General features: G+C 44.9%; 4 protein-coding genes and 1 long non-coding RNA gene across 5 annotated transcripts; 2 read left to right on the top strand and 3 right to left on the bottom strand.

The window, feature by feature from the left end:
• The first annotated feature begins 104 nt into the window (after window positions 1-104).
• Window positions 105-1,932, top strand: LOC117651041 (multicopy suppressor of chk1 protein 1-like). Its single transcript, XM_034394757.1, has 10 exons — window positions 105-198; window positions 274-347; window positions 426-535; window positions 709-798; window positions 880-963; window positions 1,117-1,200; window positions 1,343-1,426; window positions 1,503-1,619; window positions 1,703-1,792; window positions 1,870-1,932. The coding sequence occupies exons 1-10, from the start codon at window positions 164-166 to the stop codon at window positions 1,912-1,914; spliced, it is 813 nt and encodes a 270-aa protein (XP_034250648.1). The 5' UTR covers window positions 105-163; the 3' UTR covers window positions 1,915-1,932.
• A 4,278-nt stretch (window positions 1,933-6,210) lies between these two features.
• On the bottom strand, window positions 6,211-8,318 carry LOC117651038. Its single transcript, XM_034394752.1, has 3 exons — window positions 7,339-8,318; window positions 7,178-7,264; window positions 6,211-7,095 (listed from the first exon to the last, which is right to left on the bottom strand). The coding sequence occupies exons 1-3, from the start codon at window positions 8,258-8,260 to the stop codon at window positions 6,620-6,622; spliced, it is 1,485 nt and encodes a 494-aa protein (XP_034250643.1). The 5' UTR covers window positions 8,261-8,318; the 3' UTR covers window positions 6,211-6,619.
• A 1,245-nt stretch (window positions 8,319-9,563) lies between these two features.
• LOC117650688 lies at window positions 9,564-11,069 on the bottom strand. The gene is made up of 6 exons (XM_034394267.1): window positions 10,882-11,069; window positions 10,568-10,638; window positions 10,329-10,460; window positions 10,133-10,252; window positions 9,785-10,057; window positions 9,564-9,692 (listed from the first exon to the last, which is right to left on the bottom strand). Exons 2-6 carry the CDS (start codon window positions 10,628-10,630, stop codon window positions 9,564-9,566), a joined length of 717 nt encoding a protein of 238 aa, XP_034250158.1. The 5' UTR covers window positions 10,631-10,638; window positions 10,882-11,069.
• Window positions 11,070-12,007: 938 nt separating this feature from the next.
• Window positions 12,008-12,608, bottom strand: LOC117651052. The gene is made up of 3 exons (XR_004588086.1): window positions 12,453-12,608; window positions 12,178-12,384; window positions 12,008-12,090 (listed from the first exon to the last, which is right to left on the bottom strand). It is a non-coding gene; the product is annotated as an uncharacterized LOC117651052 (long non-coding RNA).
• Window positions 12,609-21,183: 8,575 nt separating this feature from the next.
• LOC117650686 (inverted formin-2-like) lies at window positions 21,184-21,774 on the top strand. The gene is made up of 2 exons (XM_034394266.1): window positions 21,184-21,627; window positions 21,718-21,774. The coding sequence occupies exons 1-2, from the start codon at window positions 21,184-21,186 to the stop codon at window positions 21,772-21,774; spliced, it is 501 nt and encodes a 166-aa protein (XP_034250157.1).
• Window positions 21,775-22,148: the final 374 nt, after the last annotated feature.

The raw sequence follows: 22,148 nt of genomic DNA, 5'->3' as shown, positions 1-22,148 counted from the left end.
TCTCGTGCCAGACCTGTGGGCGACCGGCCGATATGGCCCCTGTAGCCAGGCTAGCTCCCGCCGAGATGGCAAATTTGGCTCCTTTTTCCCTCCTGCACTTTGGGCGCGAATCAGACGAATGTAACCTGTTCTTTAGGCCGCCGTGTAGTCTTTTTTAGCCAAAATGGTTTATTGCTTTTGCCGGCAGCCAGCTGATGAGTACGTTTTAGCCCCTTTCTACATTCATGCATTTCACCTAAAATTCTTTCATAACTAACATTTTTCTCCTCTCAGGCACCCTATGGTTCATTGCGATGCTTGCAATGAGTGGTACCATTTTCGGTGTGTAGGGCTTAAGAATAACCAAGGTAGAGCCATGGTCATTATTTGACTATCGTATAATGTATAAAAGCGTATTTCAAAATCCAATTTTGTTTTTACTTTAGTTACTGCTGTTCGCAAACTAGCAAATTACAATTGCTCACTATGTATCCGATTTCGTTCTCTGGAGAATCAGCTCCTTGGTCAAATTTCCCTTCTGGAAGCCAAAATATATGTAAGTATTTTTATTGTTTGTGTTTAATATGCGTATTAAAAAATAATAGCTCTTGATATACATGTATTTATAAATATATTCATGTAAACCTCAACTGCACAGAAAATTTCATCTGTTGCCGCTTGTGTCTTTATCAGCAGTGCAATTCACTTTTACGCTCTTTACTCTTTCAGGAAAAAAGCAATCAGGAACATGAGCAAACCAAGGAGCAGAAGCGGCAGCAAGCTTATCTAGAAGCACGACAATGTAGCCACTTGACAAATGTAAGACTTTCAAAAATATGCCTTCACATTTTCTTATCTAATCATATGACGATTGATTCACCTCTCTTTCTCGCCTTCTAGGTAAATAAGGATCTAGAGCAAAAACTTAAGGAGGCTGAAGCTGCTCTAAAGTCCCTGCAAGGACAATACAACCTTTTAACTGATGTGAGTATTTATCTGCAATCTTTCATTGTTCTCTCAGTCTCTCCCAGCGACTTTTGACTTTGTACAATTGTAGCCAACTAGTAAGATGTTCAATACCTTTACTCCACATCTCGTCCTGGTATGTGACATTATTTTTATTTTCTTCCTCTTTAGGCTAATAAAGAGCGAGAACAAAGACTCATTGAGGCTGAAGCTGCTCTTAAGTCCATGGAAGGACAACGCAACCTTCTGACTGATGTGAGTAGTCATTTATCTGCAATCTTTCATTATCTCAGTCTCTGTCCCGCAGCGGCTTTTGTGTTGCTTATGTAAGATATTCAAGGCCTAAACTATACATTTCGTCCTGATATGTGACTATTTGTATTTTCTTCCTCTTTAGGCTAATAAAGAGCTAGAACAAAAACTTTTGCAGGCCCAAGCTGATTTGAAGTCTCTGAAAAGGCAAAACAATATTTTGAGTGATGTGAGTATTAATTTAATATCTGCAATCTTGTGTTTTCAATGTCTGTCCTGACCTTTTTTTAAAAATGCATCCAAAGGAAAATACCGTGCTGAAGAAGCCCCATGGTACTGATATTTCAAGCAACATTAAAAGAAAAAAATTATCTCTTTCAAAAGTGACTTGCACAGCTGGATCTACCACAGCATCACAACAGGTGAGTGTATTTTTTTCACATTCAATTTTTACATTACTTCTCTACCAGCTCTTTCAAGTCATTAAATTTTTCTTTTCATATAGGAGAATAAATTGCTGAAGCCTGAAACGCGCAAGAAAGCGTTATCTCAATCAGCAGCAGGAATGCATGCATCAGGTCCTACATTTAAGAAGGTCTATATTATATCTCAATGAAACTAATCTTGTTGTGATTGGAAGTGTTAATAATCCGTTTTTTGTTTAAAATTCAGTCTCAACGTCGGTACATTGATGATGAAGAGTCTAATGAGGATTAAGGAAATGAATCAGTTTGTTGGCTGAGCGATAGCGAAGCCCTTGCCGTGTTTGGGCGCTCCAAAAAGTGATTTGGTCGTGCGTCTGTCCCTCTGTATGTAATCACTCACGTTTCTCAGCAACTACTGCACGAATAGTATCCAAATTTCACACCTGATGTCTCCTAAACATCCTACAGGGGGAGTTTATCTCAGATTAACAATTATCATCGTTTGAAATATTCAAAACATAGTTTTGAACTAGGTAATTAGCGTGGTTAGGTTGGTAGCAGTGTGTAGCTGACCAATTTCTCATACCGGCTGCCGCGCTTGCAAGCCGTCTGCAAGACGGGACGGCACTTTTGCAAATAAACAAACTGATGAGCAAAGGGGCTCTGAAATAGGTTCTGAGTTACTTTTTGGCCCGCCCTTCTATTCAAAAAATAGGGGGAGGGCCTATGCATTTGCCTTTGTGTCTGTGTGTTGTTGTTGTTGTTGTTGTTGTTGTTGTTGTTGTTGTCGTTGTTGGCGTCTGTGTACAAGGAAGGAGTTGAGCTAGAGTAACCAGATTTGAAGGGTACTTCAGGAGTACCGTCCAAACAAATAATCCGGTGGTGCAAATCCCGTCCGGGTCGCACAAGGGCTGCTGCAGGTGCATCATGGTTTACATGAGCGGGAGGGGGATTTCCGCCATTATTAGTGCTAGCAGGGCACATAGGGGTATTTTTGGAATCGGGGCGACGAGACAAGATGAATGGACCTGGTCCCGACCCCATCGGCCGCTTTTACAAGTTGGCCAGATCAGAATCTTCAAAAAAGGGGGTCGACCGACTAAAAAAATTTATTGCAGACTTCGATTGGTCTCAGCAAGACCTTTTCAACGAGGGGTCGGAAAGGGGGTCCAGGAGCCCGACTTCGTCTATTAGTCACATCAGGATCTTCAAAAAAGGGGGTCGACCGACTGAAAATTTTTACTTAAGTTTTCGATAGGTCATGGCAAGACCTCTTCAACGAGGGGTCGGAAGGGGGATCCAGGAGCCCGCCTTCATGAGTTATGGGAAAAAGTGCGACGGACTCGTTTTGCGCTCCTGCTGTGCCTCTATTGCAAGGAGTTGCAGTAGCATGGCAAATATGGGTATTTTCGGAATGAGGGCGAAGAGACAAATGAAATGGGCATATTCTAAGGACAGTTGGAGTAAAAAGTGTAAGGACTATTGCATATTGTGAATAGAAGGGCGGGCCTAAGTCACGATGGTACATCGATAACTTTGCTTTACCCGCTCACGGTGTGTGTTATGCGAGCGGGCCGAAGGCCCGGGCCTTCGACTGGCCAAGTTGGGTCTGATGCGAGGGCCGAAGGCCCGAGAAAGGGCCGCCGGCAGGCCAAGCTGGGCCGGCCCCCTGTCGAACCGAGTTGCCGGCGCAGCGAAGCGGAGCTAGCAACTCGGTTCGACGGAAGGGCGGGCCCTAGCTTGTTTAATATTCTAGAATGATTGAAACCCTTCCGGAATGTCAACAGAGGAAAATATGAAAACTGAAAGTGAGAATGGTTTGCGTGTTTCGTTCCCCTCTCCCCCCTCCCCCGTCACAGGGGAATCTTCCTTCAGGTCAGTGCACTGTGAGTGTAGTTGTGGATTGTAAACAGAATTTTCTTTGCCTTTGTGTGCATTTACTGATTTAATTCTCTCTGATACTATCCTTATTTTTAAAATTCATAGTAAATCAAATCAGGTAAATGCATGAATAACTTCTGTTGAAATTAGAAGACATGTTAATTGTCTTGGTTTGTCTCGGGAAATGACATTCTATTGCAATGCTGCAAGCTAACATAAATATTCTAGTACTAACATCTATTGATTAAAAGAATCCATATAGAGATGTATTTAGTGCAATGAATAATCCATATATTTAGTGCTAACAGATTTTGAATTGATGTTGTGTTCAATGAGACCGATGAGACGATTCAGATTTTGAGCGGTGGGTGACTTGGTAATTGGATTTAATGACACGATTCCTTTCACTTCACCAAAGTTTGTGTCCGACAACTGGAACTAAGTATTGGTAAATGGTTTAAAAGCTGGCTCTCTGAATGGAAGCCCAATGTGAATACTATACTGTATTCTTTTACTCCAAAGATAAAATATCACGAGGCATGAATAAGGTAAATTATGTTGGCGTATGGAGCAACAAGTGGCCTCTGCTTTGGACTTCATGAGACGATTCACTGAATTTGACAAAATTTGGTCTCCGTCGAATGCTTCAGATCAGCCTGCCCTAAACTGAGGCACTTAAGGGGGCAGTAGCATCTTTTGCACGTGTTTTGACGATTTTCGAACCTCCTGTTTAGACGTTAATATAAAGATAAGTATGAATGCCAGAGGCAAACGGCAGGCACCATTTGAAAGATAAAAGTTTTTACAACATTTTCAAAAAAAAATATTTTGTTTTAGCATTGAATTAGGATGTTTTGTGTTATATGCAAAAATGGTCTGCAAAATTACATGGTTTCACTGCGCGCACGATTGCAGCCAAAGTTTTTAACTTTTTACCAATCGGTAAAATGCATCTGAAAAAGCATGAAATTGCCCATAAAATGACCCTTTGGGGTTTTTAAAATTGGGCCAGAAAAAATGTGGTTCGTTTCCATCTTAAGTTGAAGATGAGCGTTTCAATAGTTTTTCTTGCCCAATATTGAAACCCAAGGGTCATTTTATGGGCAATTTCATGCTTTTTCAGATGCATTTTACCGATTGGTAAAAAGTTAAAAACTTTGGCTGCAATCGTGCGCGCAGTGACACCATGTAATTTTGCAGACCATTTTTGCATAGAACACAAAACATCCTAATTCAATGCTAAAACAAAATATTTTTTTTTTTGAAAATGTTGTAAAAACTTTTATCTTTCAAATGGTGCCTGCCGTTTGTCTCTCGCATTCATACTTATCTTTATATTAACGTCTAAACAGGAGGTTCGAAAATCGTCAAAACACGTGAAAATGACGCTACTGCCCCCTTAATATAAACTACGATGACATATTCTAGTCTATTGTTTAATTCACCGGTTTTAAATGAAAGAATGACAAAAGGCTTCATAAATATAACTAATAAATTTGTGAATTCATTAGTTTGAAGAAAAAGATGTATCGAATAGTGAGTCAAGCAGATGAGTAGCTAATTGAGCGATTCAATGCTGGCAATGGAATGTTACTCGACTGAAGGAATCGCATTGGTGTGGCATCAGGGTATTGGTGACGACAAAGGGTGATCTATGAAGACTAACCCAGACCCATTCTTTACCCATTATTGATCAATATATTAATATTTTTGAATTGAATCTCATATTGATTCTTGGAGTTTTTGGAGTGCTGATTATGAAAACCACTTCCATTTCTACTCCAGACTTATATTTTCATCTCAAATTGGGTCATTTCGGACCAAAATTTTCAGGTGAAGTTTTATATTGTTTCCTGCAGTGTTTGATGAGCTGAACTGAAAAATGACTTCCAAATTTTTTCCAGACTCACGCTTTGCCAAATTTTGGCCAAATTTGGACCAAAATTTTGGAATCGAGATTGCTGTTGATCCTAACAGTTTTTTGTGTGCTGATAACGAAAATCACCTCCATTTCGACTCCAGAATTATATTTTCATCCCAAATTAGGTCATTTTGGACCAAAATTTTCAAATCGAGATTTATATTGTTTCCTGCAGTTTTTGGTGCGCTGAACTCAAAAATGACTTCCAATTTTTTCCCAGACTCACGCATTACCGAATTTTGAACGATTTTGGACCAAAATTTTGGAATCGAGTTTGATGTTGATTCCAACAGTTTTTTGTGTGCTGATAACAAAAATCACTTCCATTTATACCCCAGACCTACATTTCACTCAATATGAGCCCACAAGCTGCACATTTCGTCTACTTAAGCAAAGTCCGAAGTGCACTAATTCGCATCGCTCAGCCACACTACGCGCCCACACTAAACGGCGCGTACCCCTAGTCATACTGGGAAAACATCTTTTAATTATTTTATTCTTGACTATTCCATCATTGTTTTAATAAATATAAGGTCTACCAGAATAACTTGCGCTCTTCTTCAACTTTAAGCTATGGCAACGACAGAATTAAAGTAACAAACTTTAAGAACTCAAGCACAGAAAATTATACAAATGCTTTAGCACATATATTTGAAATCTTAAACATTAACTCAAAAGCATTAAACAATTATACTATTTTTTTGGCAAACATCTTAGTACACAGTGTTTGGTGCAGCGGTAACATATAAAATCAAAGGCATTTGTAGATAGTAGAAAGACCTGAAGAAAAGCATTTTAGGAGTGAATACTTATGCTATCCCAAAATTGTATCACACATAAGGCATTTCTGCAGCTACTGGTTGCAGTTAGATCCAAATACAATATCACAATTGTTCTCTACTTCTTGTGACGTTCTTGGTCTTGAAATTTTCAAACCTCGCAAGAAGCTCTGTCTTTCTAAGAATTCTGGTAAATAAAATTTGCGTTACGAACTATACTGTATAATCTCATTTATTTCCTATCTTTGGGTAAACTCAGCAGAATCACAGACTAGCAATATCTTAAACATTATGCTTTGGATGACAAGGCTTTGGATACACATTGTCAGGAAACACCCACATCATTTCATCATCATTATGCAATACACAAACAAGATATTGGGGAAATGAATGTTTTTGAAGGACAGAAAGAGAATTCACAATTTCAATCTTGGTTTCTTTGGTTGAGATTGCTCTGAAACTTTGAGAGCCAGACTGTGAGGGATGGCACTTCTCTTTGTTGGGGCAATGTTCCCTGCTGTTTTTTTGGCTTTGGATTTAGGATAACCATGTTCAGTGGTGTATGCAGACTTTGGTGGTCTTCCCTGATGGGTGCACTTCCTGCCACCAAGGGAGGGCTGTTTTCTCTTCTGGATGCTGCTGCTGTTTGAATAGATGTACTTGCGCACAACTGAACGATGACCAGCAGCCTGCCTATTGAATGTATGGAATGCAGACAGCAACTGGTTTTCTGAGGAATCTTTAGCCCTCTGGAACTTGACACTAAATTTGTCTACAGCATCAACAAATACATCAGGCCTTGACTTCAGCGAGTTTATCATGTAGGTATTGATATCTTCCCACTTTTCCAATGCTGCAGAGAGTTTAGCCTGGTCAAAGATGGTGCCACTTTCTGAAAATTTGAAATAAAAAGACAATAAGTTGTGAGACTACACATAAAATGCAACAGTTTCAGAATTAAAGTTCATAAATACCTGTAGTTGATCCAGCTGCAAAATCCAGCTCCTCAGAGGCGCCAGCACCGTCTAGGGTGGTGTCTTGGTTATCCAAAGAAATATCTGCTGTCAAAAAATTTCCGAACTTAGATGTAAAACAAATTAGAAAGCTGAGTAAATAAATGGAGAAAATTTATTACCTGCGACTGTTCCTGCATTATTTGGAACATAGGGCCCTCCCTTTAGAGGAGCATACCATTCAGGTGGCGCAGAGACAGTGGTCATTATTTTATGCAGAGCTAGTTTGGACTCAAGGTCAATAGGAAGGAGTTGGGTAGACATAATATTAAAGCTCTGGACAACCGCCATTTGATGTTTGCATGGAGCACCGTTTCGGCCCACATGACATGAGCACACTTCATGTTTCATGTCTACAACATACTCAGTTTTGCGCTCCACATTTTTCACCAAATAAAATCCTTCTTGAGGAGACTTCTCACATCGAAGTGGGGCCAGTTTTGATGGATGGATGAAATGCTTTGACTTCCAGTAATTCTCTTGACGACCATTCAATACATTTGCAAGTCTTCTTTCAAAGAAGGCTTCAAGTCTGGTAGTAAAGAAGTCAAACATTTGAACCTCACTGTAGGCTTTTAAGCGCTGGAACACAAGGTCTTTCATCAGTCTAACTGTTGCCTCGGAGTAATTGTTGGTGTTGTTACCCCTAGTGAGCAGGTCAACTCTGTAGGCAAGGGCCCATTCAGGGGCTCGCTCATATAGGTCCTTGAAATGTTTCACGAGTCCAGAATTTGCCTTCACTTTGGGGAAAGCAAGCATACTTTCATATTTTTCTTTAAAATCATCTTCATTCTGTTCATAGCACACATCTCTGAATAAAATGTAAATTTCAAGTTTGTCACTGGAGTCAGCTTTGTGTTTGCTATCCCAAATGTACCGCCACATAGCTTGCAGCACATGGAACAAGCAAAGTAGAGCTATTATTCCTGGGAACATACGCTTCAGTGCATTTCTTTCGCTGGTTGAGTCATCTGTCATTATTATTTGAGGACCCTGAGAGCCACGACCCCCAAAGGCATCTGAGGTAACTATATCCATGAGCATCTTCAATCCTTCATGGATGACATCTTCTGACTCAGAACTGGTTATTATAAGGCCCTCTGGCAAGGCACCAGCAGCACTGGGAGCTAAGAGTGTGAACACTCTATTATTCTGGCGGTCCATACACCCACCAGAGTCCAAGAAAGCCATTTCACCACTTGACCTTAGCTGGTGCACTCGCTTCATAAGTGGAGTGCACAGAGCGACAACTATGTCTGTATCTTCTATCACTTGCACTGAAGCACATAGAGATCCACACTCTTCATTGTATTTCTGTACAGCCGCCTTTAAAGATGTCACCATGCCCTCCCCAGTTGGGTCACCATAATCCTTAAGGGAAGGTGGGGACCCATGTATCACTTTTTTTTTGTTTTGAGTGCCAAAATTTTGGTTTTGGGCATAAATCAAATGTTTTGGGTCAGAAGCATGAGTTACTCTTCCTTCTACAAGGGCCAACTGAATTTGTTCATGTATCTCATCTGGTTTTGGATAGGAGCGCAATCTACTAAATTCATGTATTTGATACATGGGACCCCATACCTGGGGTCCCATGTATCACCCATGGGGACCCGTGTATCACAGCTATTTTCTTCAAAAATAACTTTTAAAAAAGGACAAATTATGCAACATTTCCTTGCAGCATTAATTTCTACAATATGTTTATAAGTTTGACCGAGTTTGACCATTCCTAAGGTAAGTTGAGGTCAAAGAGAGAAGGTGAAGATTCATGTATCACAAGTGGGGACCCATGTATCACAGGTGGGGACCCATCTATCACTCTATTCTTGGTATTTGTTTAATGGCAAAATGTAACTAAACTGTAACACCTGTCGCCTGTCACTCTATTATAAAATTGCAATGATTACAGCACAGGCATTAAAACAGGAAAATTTCCGTGATTAATTGCCTCCCAACCTGAAATTTGAGTGATACATGGGACCCCAAAAAATGTGATACATCGGTCCCCACTTGTCGGAGCATTGGACATTGCGGTGTATTGCCAGAACCTATGCTCGGATGTTGCTGTTCGGCACTGCTAATTGTTGTCAAAGCCCTTCCGCACACTCCTACATCAAAAAATTGCGACAATGTTCCATAGCAGGAAGCTAATGAAAGATATTTGAAGAAATTTCTTTTTTACTTTCCCTAAGTTTTGGGGACCAAAATTTTCACTTAGTCACGCCGCCACGTTTGTTGGAGATGCAAAGTCACATCCTTCCATAAAATGAAGCTCTCTAGATGGTGTTTCGATTCCGCACCACGCGACTCGCCTCGCGGGCGAAACTGAAATTTAATACGCCGTGATTCATGGGACCCCGTGATACATGGGTCCCCACCTTCCCTTACTGAAAATTCTTCTACTTGAAACTACTTTAGATAAAAACTCAATTTTTGGTTGTACTGTAATAGGCTTCTCAGATGAATGGTTTGACACCTGAGTAAAACAATCACATTAAAAATACAATGGTTCCAGGTACAAATAAAATAACAATACTACTTCGCCATGTAACAAAATAGGAACTGTACCTTATTGGTAACATCTTCCAGCACTGCCAGACGCTTCTGTCCTTGAGCTACAAGCTTCTGTCCTTGAACAGTTACGAACTTCTGTCCTTGAGCAGTTACAAACGTCTGTCCTTGAGCAGTTACAAGCTTCTGTCCTTGAACAGTTGCAAGCTTTTGTCCTTGAGCTGCAGGCCTCTGTCCTTGAGGCATTACGAAATGGTTTGCTGACACAACATTAGATCCTATCAACAGTTTGGGTGGCACTGTGGTGGGCTTTCTCTCAGATGAATGAACCTAAAAAAAACATCCACATTTGTACATCAGGAATCAAAAAAATCATGACCATTGAGACGCTTCAAAGAATCGCACCTTTGATGTACAAGGGACTGCTTTCGGCACTGCTTGCATAGTCCTCTGCTCTATATAAGAGGATGCACTGTAGGGCACAATCTTTAAGCCAGTAGGATCAATAATATTCAATTTCGAAACCTGGCACAACAAAAATAGCAATTATTAAAATCTAAATTTGGTCAAAGGATAACGACAGCAACACAAAAACACAAACCTTATTCACACACATTGGAGTCACATTTTTCTTAACAATTGGAATGGGGCATAATTTATTGGATAGCATAGAAGCATTAGGTGGGACTATCCTTAAGATGGTTGCCCCATTACGAGCAAAACTGTTCGAAACCTGCTCTCGATAACAAGAAAAATAAAGTAACAATCAAATGGTTTTGCAGGCCAAATAAATTGAACAATCAAAGAGTACTAAGAAAACCAATAATTCTGAACACTTACGGTGTGCCCATTGTTTTCCAGGACGCCGAATCCTAGCCCAGCAGTAGGCTTGACCTGCGACATTTCTGCTCCTGCAAAAAGCAATTTCGTGAGGGCAAAGTTAAAAATAGTGGATTCAAATATTTTTCAAAACAGTGGCCAGATTCGATTTAAGTTTCTTTCGAATGGACGTTAAGATTTAAGTTTCTTTCGAATGGACGTTAAGGGGCTATAGGGGGGCTAGGCTAGAACGATGGAATGGCTAAAAATTTGGCTTAAAGACAAGAGAAAAGGAGGGCTACTCGGTAAATTTTCAAGGGGGGAGCTGGGCTTACCTAATGGACGGAGGCTGCTGGACAGGACATTATTAATAATATTGGCTAATAATGAGAAGAATAGGAAGATGTGGCTAGAGGCGAAAAGTTGCTGAGGGCGCCTGGATCGCGGGGAATAGCGGCTAAAAGCGCGCCCGCGCAACGGCTGAGACAAAAGACGGCTGGGGGGGCTAAATTCTTCATAGCGGCTAGGCTACACTCTAAAAAAAATCAGTACAGAATTTTGTAACATGGTTACGCAGCTTTTTCAATAACATGTGTTACAGAAATTTGTATCATGATGGATACAAATTTTTTCTTTGTAACTTGGTTACAGAATTTCGTAACGGTTACAAAATTTGTAAACAGTCGTTATTCTTCCAAATCAAGCTTCAAAATGAGAATTTTGTTCGAATGTAGTCTCCGTGGGTCTGATTGAAGGTCCTTATGCCATCCTTCGAGTCACAACTTTCCCAGATGTACTCTGAGAAGTCGGGAATCGAACCCCAAACTCTGGGTTGGCGGCCCGCCACGCTACCAATTGCGCTGTGCGGACGCCGTGGAGGGAGCGGCGCAGGTAGCCGGTGACCTGAGGCGCGCGTGGTAAGGGACGGAGGCCTTGCCAGCCAAGCATACACGAGACTGCATCTCTTATTCAGAGTCGGGAAAAATAAAAGCACATGAAAACTCTAAGTTTAACTTGTCTCTATGGGCACTGCTGTTCAATTTCGCCGTTAAAACATTATGTTTTAATCTCTGATACAGAATTTAGTATCCAGTTACAATTTTCTGTATCAGTTATGTTACAAACATGATATTGTAACCTTCATGTAACAAATTTCTGTATCAAGCTCCAAAATGATTCATTTTTCTGTAACCGGCACATCTGATACAAAATTCTATATCACTTATACAAATATTTGTAACCAATGCAGGTGATACAAAATCCTGCATCAAAAATGATACAAAATTCTGTAACTTTTTTTAGAGTGTAGCCTCGCTCGGGACCCCGGTTGGGACCCGGCCGCAAGGGTATGGCATGAGATCAAATATAGCTCGCTGGAAGAAGGAAAGGAAAGTTAAAAGACGCTCTTGGGCCGCCTAGTGGCCGACCACTTGACTTCACCGGATACTCACTCCTTGTTGGCGTCCCGCGCATTAATTACGGCATTGCGCAGGCCCTGGATGATTGTCTGGCTGTATCTCTCTACTCTGGCCTCCACCGCGGCCCTGCAAGCAGAAAGGACGGTTGAGACGAGTCACTTGGAAACTAGGGACAAGCCGGGCAAGCCCGGGGCTGAGCTCACTCGGACTCACAGCTCTAAATCCTCCTGGCCAAGGGGGCCAGCCGCCGCCGTGACCAGCCGACCCCACTTGACCTGGTTGTCCAGGGTGGACTGTAGGGCTGCTGGGAGGTCAAGGTCCGCGGGCACCTCGCCCGGGACAGGCAGATCGCACAGATTTGTCCCACAGAACGCACGCAGGTACCTGGCAAATGCGTTGTAGTTGGACACGTGCAGGACACTGAAACAGAAAACATTGTTAGAGCAAAGCAAAGCAAATTAAAAAGGGGGGCAGAGGGGCGGACTTACTTATTATGCTCGAATTCGGGGCATGCTCTCCGGATATGTATCGCCTTGTGCCGAAAATCGTTTAGAGGAGCGGCACAAAACTCGCATTTGATTTTTCTTGGAGTGGGGGCATAGCCTGGCAAGTTGGCTGTAGGCCTCCATTCCCCTTCTACACCAGCGACGTCAATCTCACATGTCGCGATCAACTCGTACATTGCTGCAACAAAAAAATCGGCATGATAGCAAGGAACAGTCGCCTGACAGGGTCGAGCAAACAAGACACGACTGCTTACCTCTATGAGACACACCCATTTCCACAACCGTGATCCCTGGAAACCCGTCGAAAGCCATTTGTTGCCGCCGAATAAAGGCCATATGAGCGGAGCGCCCTGCAAGAAGAAAGGGAAACGTTTAGCCAGCGGCTGGAAACTCTTTTGCCGAAATAGGCATGCAGAGGTGTTTTGTTCACGCTAGATCTCAGGATCCAAGAGAGATAGGTGAAATCCGCGGGCATATTCGGAATCCTCATAAAATTTCACGTGGCGTAGGGTATGTTTAGTGTCGGAGGCTGAGTAAATGATCGGTTATTTTGCCACAGGAAAGTAAAAAATACGTCAAAATAACGCTATGAAACAAGGATCGAAAGTTTCGCTTTTCCCGGAAATAGCTATTTTGTGTTCCTTAATGTGAGAAAACGGAGAGACCAATTCAAAATTTGAGCACAGATCTGGATTCAGCGCACTTTTCTCTGTGCAAATCACTTCTCGGGTGTCAAAAATGGAAGGTCAGTACCTTTGAAACATGCGGTCAATCGCAGGCTGTTTTGTCAATTCTACGCAATGCAGTTGATGCATACCTTGTTTAAGTTACACAGCGACGGTTGACTGTGATAATACAGTAATGCAGACTTCACGACAGCTTTTTGCACAGAAAATTTCTTTAGGATTCTGAAAATGGCCAGTGAATTACCCTACGAGGTTCCGTTCTCTTGCATTAAGGCACACAGCAGAACAATGCAACGTTTCGATCCTTGTCACAAAACGTTATTTTGCCCAATTTTTATTTTCCTTTGGCAATGTAATCGATTTTTTCCTCAACCCTCGTCATAAAACATACCCTACGCCACGTGAAATTTTATGAGGATTCCAAATATGCCCGGGGATTTTACCCATCTCTCTTGGATCCTGAGATCTAGCGTGAACAAAACACCTCACTGGTGTAAATGCCATCAGGATTTTCTGATTGAATTTCTGATTTCCAATCAGAAATCAGGATTTTCCTGATTGATTTTCTGATTTCTGATTGTCAATCAGGAATTCTTTCTGATTTCTGATTGTCAATCAGAAAAAATCCTGGTTGAGCACCGACATCAGAAATTTCCTGATTTCTGACGTCTGAGTGCCAATCAGAAATTTCCTGATATTTGATTTCTGATTGGCAATCAGACAATTTCTGACTGCTTTTCTGATTGCCGATTGCCACTCAGAAATCAGAAAAGAACATCAGGAAATTTTGATGGTGTCAAAGTACAGATGCCTATAAAATGGAAAGTATTTGCGGTATCGGGTTCAAATTTGGTATGTGACATGTTCAGCCGATTTGACTAGGGCCATTTTAATTTCATAGATATCGGATCACCTTTAGTAGCATATCGAGGCCTGATCACGAGCTATCGAAAATCGGACTTCAGATTTGGATCGGACTCAGTTTTGACCCCCCAGAGCAGTTATCATCAATTTTGAATGTGCCCCGACACGGTCATATTACCGATGTTTGAAGTTGTCTTACCAATCAGAGCTGTCCACTCAGAAAAAAACACAATCAGAACTGGTACCAATCAGAAATCATCAATCAGAGGTGCGCGAAAATACATCAGGATTTTCCAATCAGAAAATGTTCTGATTGACCAATCAGGAATTTCCTGATTGAAATCCTGATGAATTTTACACCAGTGGCTCTGCATGCCTATTTCGGCAAAAGAGTTTCCACCCGCTGGTTTAGCACAGTGGCGAGTCCAGGTGTCCTAGAATTCTTAACAGAGGGCCGCCAGGGCCCGTGCCCACGGACGACGCGCAGAACGCGCAGCGGAACGCGGCTGGCGCGCCCCGACCAAATCAAACGTTTAGAACAGCGGCCAGTCTAGGCGTCCTGGAAGTCCTCGCAATCGAACGCCCCCCCCCCCTTACAAACAAGACAACCAAGAAAGGAATGCAGGCATGGACGATGCGACGGCGAAATGACAGTTTTCGGCAACGTTTATTTCCCGCTCCCATTATAATTTCATCTTCGATGCACGAGCAATGGGGTGTTTCGTAATGCCGAATTATGGGTCCGTCAGTGGTTTCTGAAAGGCCTTGGTCTGAAACGAACCTGTGCCAAGTTTGAACCCGATCCGGCAACGGGAATAGTCGAGGCGCAACAAGCCTGACGTTTTTAGGGTCCGCAGCGGATTCGCGCACACCGCCACACAAAAGCACGCCCCGCGCACGCCTGGCGCGATGTAAACCCACGGAAACCATGCAGATACGTTCACAAGGGTCTATGGTACGGGTTTATCAACTCGGCAGATCGACCGCGACTACCGCGCCGAAGGGTAGGTGAAGCAAAGTCGAATTTTCAGTCGCGCTACCGGCAGCAGCTTCTAATTTCACGTGCGTCGACTAGACCGGACCAGGAACCGATTTGATAAATGGCGGTCACGTTAGCGCATCGCCTTCCTCGCCAAAACGCGACGGGAATGTCGCGAAACAGGAAACTCCAGGTCGGCCGCCGCACAGTGATGCAAAACGGTAAAAAGTCGCGCAAAAAGCACTTTTCGTTGATTTGGTCCATCCCTTAAGGGACTGACGTTTTTGAGCGCAGAAAAGATCGAACTACATGGTGACGGAACTCTTTTGTGCCACAATATGGGTAGGCCTATCTTTTTATGGCGCTGAAAGAGAGCAATTTGATGCAAAAACCAAATAGAGCGACATGCGGTGCGAAAACTGTTCGTTGTGGCGGCATCTGCAGAACAAAGTGTAACATGTTGTGTGTTTTTGGAAAGCTGAGAGTTCAAGACATTCGCTACAATTGCTACAATTAACGGCAAAGCTCTCGGTCACTACATATTCGCTGTAAAATAATAGCCAAATTTGTCATTTTTGTTGATTTCGAAGTGGAATAAGTCAAGTTGCGAACACTTGCGAACCAGTCAGTCACAGCCACATGGTAGTACCTGGGGCCAACTTTAAGGTCTATATAGTGTCAGGTTGCGAAAAGTTGCGCTTTTCGAAAAAAATGACTCAAACGTCGCGGCATTGTCACAAATGACTGGTCAACTTCCATTTCCCAAACTTAACCATAATCGTTTCCCCTTAAGTTCCAGCTTAAGTTCCTACCCTGTGGCGGTTGTACACGTTCAATCTCTTCAGAAAAGAAGTCAGCAACCCTAAAAACTTCTTTTCACAAAATTTGGTAGTGATAAAGCACAGCGTAACAATGTTACCCCTAAACTACTATAGCTCCGCCCCTGTGGTGGTCACACACGTTCCATCCTTTCAGAAATAATGTCAGCGACCCTTAAAACATCTTTGCACAAAATTTGGCAGTGATCAAGCGCAGCGTTACAGTGTTACCCCCCTAAACAGTCCTAGATCCGCCCCTGTGGTGGTCGCATACGTTGAATTTCTTCAGGAATGAGGTCAGCGACCCTCAAAACCCCACAGCCTGAAAATTGTCAGTGATCAGGGCACTCTATAATTTTGCGCGACTTTTTTCGGTTTTGCATCACTGTGCGCCGGCCGTGCCTCGGCGCAGGAAGCCGATGCAGACCAAAGTAAAAATCGCGATTTCTCAAAAACGGCTGGCCCAAAAAATTTCAAACTTGGTAGAGAGGCTCGGACCCTGTTCCAACCGACTTTCGAACGCACACACCTTGGTGGCGAGCAGACGCCGCCTCGGCACGCCGACGCCCGCGTCGCTGTCCGGCCCCGGGCCTGGCTGGCGGGCCTGGCTGGCCGAAGCAGTGACACTCGTCTCGATGGCACCCCTTTCCTTTGGACAGATGCCTTCGCCCACATTCAACACATCGGTACCGGGCCTCTCTCTCGCACAACGGCGAGAGAAAACATGGGAGATCGAGCGGGGTGGGGGTGGGGGGCTCAAATCGGGGCGCAGGCTTCGCTCGGCTCCATCGAAACGAAGCGACCACAATCAAAGACTGGCAGCAAACCCGAGCCGGGCCGGACTACGAAAGAGAGGGATGGAAGATCGGAGCGCGTCGCGTCGGCTAGAGAGGTGTGAAGTTTGAGCCGGCCGCCCAGCACGCGTACTCGCCGATACAGAACAGTCTTTCCTTGTCCCCCACATGACTGCGAGAGAGATGGACATACTGCCTGTCGGTGGACACGCTGGACAGCAAGGAGACGAGCGGCGACGGGGCCGGCCCCCGGACCGGGTTGCCACTCTGAGACCCCTGGGCCACATCGTCCAAAACTCGCTCACTGACTCTTTAGACAAGGACACATGCCAGCGAGCGACACATCGGGTAGCCCAAACGCGAGCGCCGCGACAAACCGATGGGCCGCGGGCAGCATGCGGGCAGCCAGGGCCTCACTGCGACAAACGGAGCCAAGCCGTGCCGGCAGTGCCGTGTCCAGCTCCCATAGCTGCGCGGACTCAGAGAGCAACAATCGGCGGTGAAGTAGGGTTGCGTGGCGCGGCGCGGGGAATCTATAGACCGGCTCAAATTTCCCGAAGGTTCGAAATGTCGATGCGCGGAAACGGAATTCGATTCCTTTCCGGATTCTAAGACTCTGGGAATTTTTCGAGATTTTTGAGGTCAGCGGAAGTGGTCCCGCACGGCAGGGTAAGTTAGGCGCACTGCTTATTGATAGACCAGCAGTAAAGCGGCCTTCTTATTCGTTTTACGGGCATATTCCATGAAACAAAAGTTGTCAGAAATGGTCAAATTAATGAAAATAAGTGATGTCTGATTTCGGAAACTCAAAATTTGCAATCTGGGTGCCTACCTGTAAGGGGCAACTGGCGTCTATTTTCGCACTGAGCCCCAAAATGAAGTGTATCAGGACGGAAAACTTTTTAAAAATCGATTTGGCCCTTCTGGCGGTGCTATTTTGAGTGCCTAATCCCCGCCCGGTCTAACGGATTAATTGGAAGCCTTTTATGAGTATTGTCTGGTTGCTTCTCGTTTTACTCGGTGATTTGCGAAGATCCAATCCCTGACACAGCAATAGCGCGGAAACTAGAACCGCGCCAAAGCCACGCGGCGAAGGGCTGGAGTGCGGTGATCCGGTGCACTGCGAGGAAAGTCTACATGAGACCGAAGGCAAGACTGTTAGTTTTTAAGAGTTGGTTGGGAAAATAACGTTAGTGTCGTTTCATGTTAAAGCTAGTATAAATCTATTGGTGCCATTCATATAAGAGCACTTCTAAACCTGGGAGTGAGGAGCGAGCCCAGAAACAGTCTGCCTCACTTAAATTTGAACTGGCATATACGTAGAGTAACGCGGCAAGCGAGTTTTTACGACGTTTTTGACGAGAAGTGTACGCATGACGAAAAGCTCGTCCTATTCCGAATCTGCTTAGCTAAGTCAAAGGTCTACTTAATACGCACTGTTCGGCGTGCACCCACAAGCGCACTCCCACGGGCGTGTAGTACTCAATTTAACACACTTACAGTAGAATGTACTCAGTTGTGCCCTGGGAGTATACTCAAATGAGTGCACGCTCGTGACGATCAATTTATTGGTCACAAAAGGTTCCGAGTAGGATGAATCTCTTGTGAATGTGCGTTGGTGAAGCAAAGTAATCAAATCGCTAACTTTCATCGCACGCACAACATTTCAGTAAAGATTGGTTGGAGGTTGAAGTAAATCACAATGAAAGGGTTCTTGTTCAGAATAACATTTCAGATTAGACAGGCTAAAGGCCTGTCCATCTGGTGTTCTCTTTTACGTTCTCGTGCGTTTAACCTTCTCGACTGAATCTTCGGAAATTACCGAAAAAGTCAAAGAAAACGAGTTTAGCCACGAAACGGGCGCCCAAACGTAAACAAGACAATACTCATTAAAGGCCTCCAATTAATCCGTTAGACCGGGCGGAGATTAGGCACTCAAAATAGCACCACTAGAAGGGCCAAATCGATTTTCAAAAAGTTTTCCGTCCTGATACACTTCATTTTGGGGCTCAGTGCGAAAATAGACGCCAGTTGCCCCTTACAGGTAGGCACCCCGATTGCAAATTTTGAGTTTTCGAAATCAGACATCACTTATTTTTATTAATTTGACCGACAACTTTTGTTTCATGGAATATGCCCGTTAAAATAAATATGAAGGCCGCTTTACTACTGGTCTATCAATAGGCAGGACGTGCGGGACCACTTCCGGTGACCTCAAAAATCCCGAAAAATTCCCAGAGTCTTAGAATCCGGAAAGGAACCGAATTCCGTTTCCGCGCATCGACATGTCGAACCTTCGGGAAATTTGAGCCGGTCTAACTGCGTCATCAGGGTGCCGTCAGGGTGCCCTCAGCACGCCGGTTACGTCTGCGGGTGCCTAAACTAACTGTGTCTAGGCTGCGCACCCCGCCGCCAGGGCCGCGCCGACGACCGCGGCGGCGCTTGGCGGAAGGTGGGGCGGGGCGGGGTGAGGGACGGCGAGCGAAGGCGCCATTGACGAAGCGAGTCGAGGTCGGTGGTCCGTGGTTCGTATCGGCCCGCGCGGCTAAGGGAACGGCCTGCTTCCAACCGCCCCAACGGCCTGCATGCCCGCTGACGGCGTGCTCCGCGGTGCCCGCTGGACCCATCCCAGAAGCCTGATTCCGAGCAGTGCTTCGTCTTTCCTACCCCTGCGGGACGGCGCAGAGTGCGCAGGGTGGCGGGAAGCCACGGCCACGCCGGGGCACCCGAGCACACACTCTCTCTCTCTCTCTCTCTCTCTCTCTCTCTCTGTCCCTCTCTCCCTCCCTCTCTCTCTCGCGGCCTGTGCCTGCTACCTTAGACTTGCGTCCTGCACGCCCTGCACAACACGAAGCACGTCGGCAAGCCCGATCTGCACGCGAGGCCGAGGCTCGACCACGCAGGCCTCTGCTGCAGCGGTGTCCTTCGTGCGTCCAGCGTCGTCACTCTGTCTCTGTCACACCGCACTGCGGGTCGCCCCGTGTGGGCGAGAGAGAAGGAGCAACGACAGCACCGTTCGGCCAGTACCACCCGCGCCGCCGCGCCGGCAGCATTTCGCCCTGTCCACCGTGGTTCAGTGCTTCACATCGTGAACCCGCGTCGCAATCGATCAAATGTGGCAGCGTCTGAGCGTCGATGCCGTGCTCTGGAGAGGGGGGGGGGGGCCGGGGAGCCCTGGCCCCGGACCGTTGGCCCTTTACGTGGGACCAAACGTGCTAACTTTTGGCCGTGCCCCGGGAAGGACGCACCCGCAAGCAACAGGAACCCACCATGAAAATAATCCGGGGGCCCCGGCTCCGAAAAAGGGGGGCGGGGGGTGCTACAGTCAAAAAAACCAAACGAGTGCGGTACGAACGGGAAGGGGCTGGACCCCGGGCCGGCCTCCTATGTGTTGCCCCCCCCCCCCCCGGCCCCGGGGTGGGGGGTTGCGGGCCAGACCGGTCTGGCGCAGGAACCCCATCTGCAGGGTCGGAAGCCTGTACCCCCAAACGAACTTTTTGCGAAATAGTCCTGCCGAAGGGCACCAAAGAGGAGGGCAAATGGGGGTTTTCTCAAACGACACGTCGTTTTCCCCAAAAATAATTGCCCCTTTCCTTTTGGGGGCCGGGGAAACGAGGCGGGGAAAAAAAAAAAGGGGAAAAACGATTTTACCCCGTGGGGGGTTTTTGGCGTTTGACAAATCGCACTAAATAAAACAACCGGGTTTGGGCAATTCAAATTTGTTTTACTAAACGAAGACCAGTCCTCATGTGGATAAGTCGATCTAACTTTTGTTTATCTGGGTTTCGTAAGCTGCTAAAGTGTCTTTTTGTAAGTTCCGTCATGGTCACCAACCCTATGAGACAACATTGCCATGCTGTAGTAATGACTCACCATCAAAAGAAAACTGGCTATTTCACTCTCTCCCCTGATTATTCTTCACAAAATTACGGAGGGTGACCTTTTTTGTATCATCACGTGTTGAACCCGAAACAGCCTTTGGGAAAATGTCCACCTGTGACCATGTGACCTATGCTGTTTTTACAAATGACGGTCTACTGGGGGTTTCCTTTTTATTTTAGAAACTCGCGACCCCTTGGGATCGAAAGAACATAAAAACACTTCCAAAACCCGTGCCCACGGGACCTGGGGCGGTCAAACGACGCTTCCAGGCCGTCAGAAGAGTTCAAAACGGTAAGGGGGTAAAAATGGATGTAAATTTCCCTTTTGGGCCGTAGTCCTCCATCTGAGGGGGAAAGTTCCCACAACCCTTTGCTGAAAAATGCTATTTTGGATGCTGAAAATGACACCGTCAACAGTTTTTTCCTATCTTGTAACCCAGCGGTTCAGGAGACTAAAAAATTCGCTTTGTAAAATTTCCCTAATCTTAAATTCCGTCATTATTTCTGTAAATTCCGCCGTATTTCATAGGGAGTGAAAATAAAAGTCAACTTGTAGCGCTGCCACGCTCAGAGGGGTACTGTGGGGTACTATGTATGCCATCTACACCAAATTTAGCCCCTAAAGTTGAACTTTAAAAAAGAACATTTGGTACATCCAAAATGACCCTTCTACGCACGGAATCACCCGGGCATGCTGCCACAGCCAGATCTCCTGCAGTGGCTGCTGCCCGTGCCCCAGCCAGAGCCCCTGCCAGAGATGGTGGGCATGCTGCCCCAGCCAGATCTCCTGCAGTGGCTGCTGCCCGTGCCCCTGGGAGGGCTCCAGTTGCTGCCCCTGCCAGAGCTGGTGGGCATGCTGCGAATTCTCTTCCTGCTGCCCCTGCCGGAGCTGGTGGGCATGCTGCCACAGCCAGATCTCCTGCAGTGGCTGCTGCCCGTGCCCCAGCCAGAGCCCCTGCCAGAGCTGGGTGGTCATGGTGTCCCAGCCAGAGCTAGTGGTCATGCTGTTGCTGCCGCAGCGAGAGCTCCCACTGTGAATCCTCTTCCTGGTGCCCCTGCCGGAGCTGGTGGGCATGCTATTGACCATGGACGACAAGATGGAGAGAGAAGGGCTCAGCGGAGAAGCATTCCACTCGTAAGTTTCTGTCCTATAATTGACCTTTCCTGGAGACCTCTGTGTGCTCGCTTTTCTAAATCTAATTTGTTCTGTCTTTCTCGTTTTCAGACATTTGAAGAAGAATTAGAGGAATATAAGAGAATCAGGCACCATAAGTACGGATAAAGAATTTTTTGTATCAATTAATTGATTGACTTCTTAAAACCTAGTGTTTTATATTTTTGTTTTCTAATCATTGGTCTTGAAAACTTATGTTTTTTTTTGTTCTCTTTTGAAGGGTTTTTAAAACCTATTTATTGATTTTCAATGACTCTTGTATTGTACTCAGTTTGTTTTCTAATCATTGCTCTTGAAAACTTATGTTTTTTTTGTTCTCTTTTGAAGGGTTTTTAAAACCTATTTATTGATTTTCAATGACTCTTGTATTGTACTCAGTTTGTTTTCTAATCATTGCTCTTGACAACTTATGTTTTTTTTTGTTCTCTTTTGAAGGGTTTTTAAAAAATAAAACCTATTAATTGATTTTCAATGACTCTTGT

The sequence above is a fragment of the Thrips palmi genome, unplaced genomic scaffold (genome assembly GCF_012932325.1).
Source record: "Thrips palmi isolate BJ-2018 unplaced genomic scaffold, TpBJ-2018v1 HiC_scaffold_5, whole genome shotgun sequence".
In the NCBI taxonomy this organism is placed as follows: Eukaryota; Metazoa; Arthropoda; class Insecta; order Thysanoptera; family Thripidae; genus Thrips; species Thrips palmi.
The sequence above is the reverse complement of the archived record's forward strand: the minus strand, read 5'-3'. Positions and strand labels throughout refer to the sequence as shown.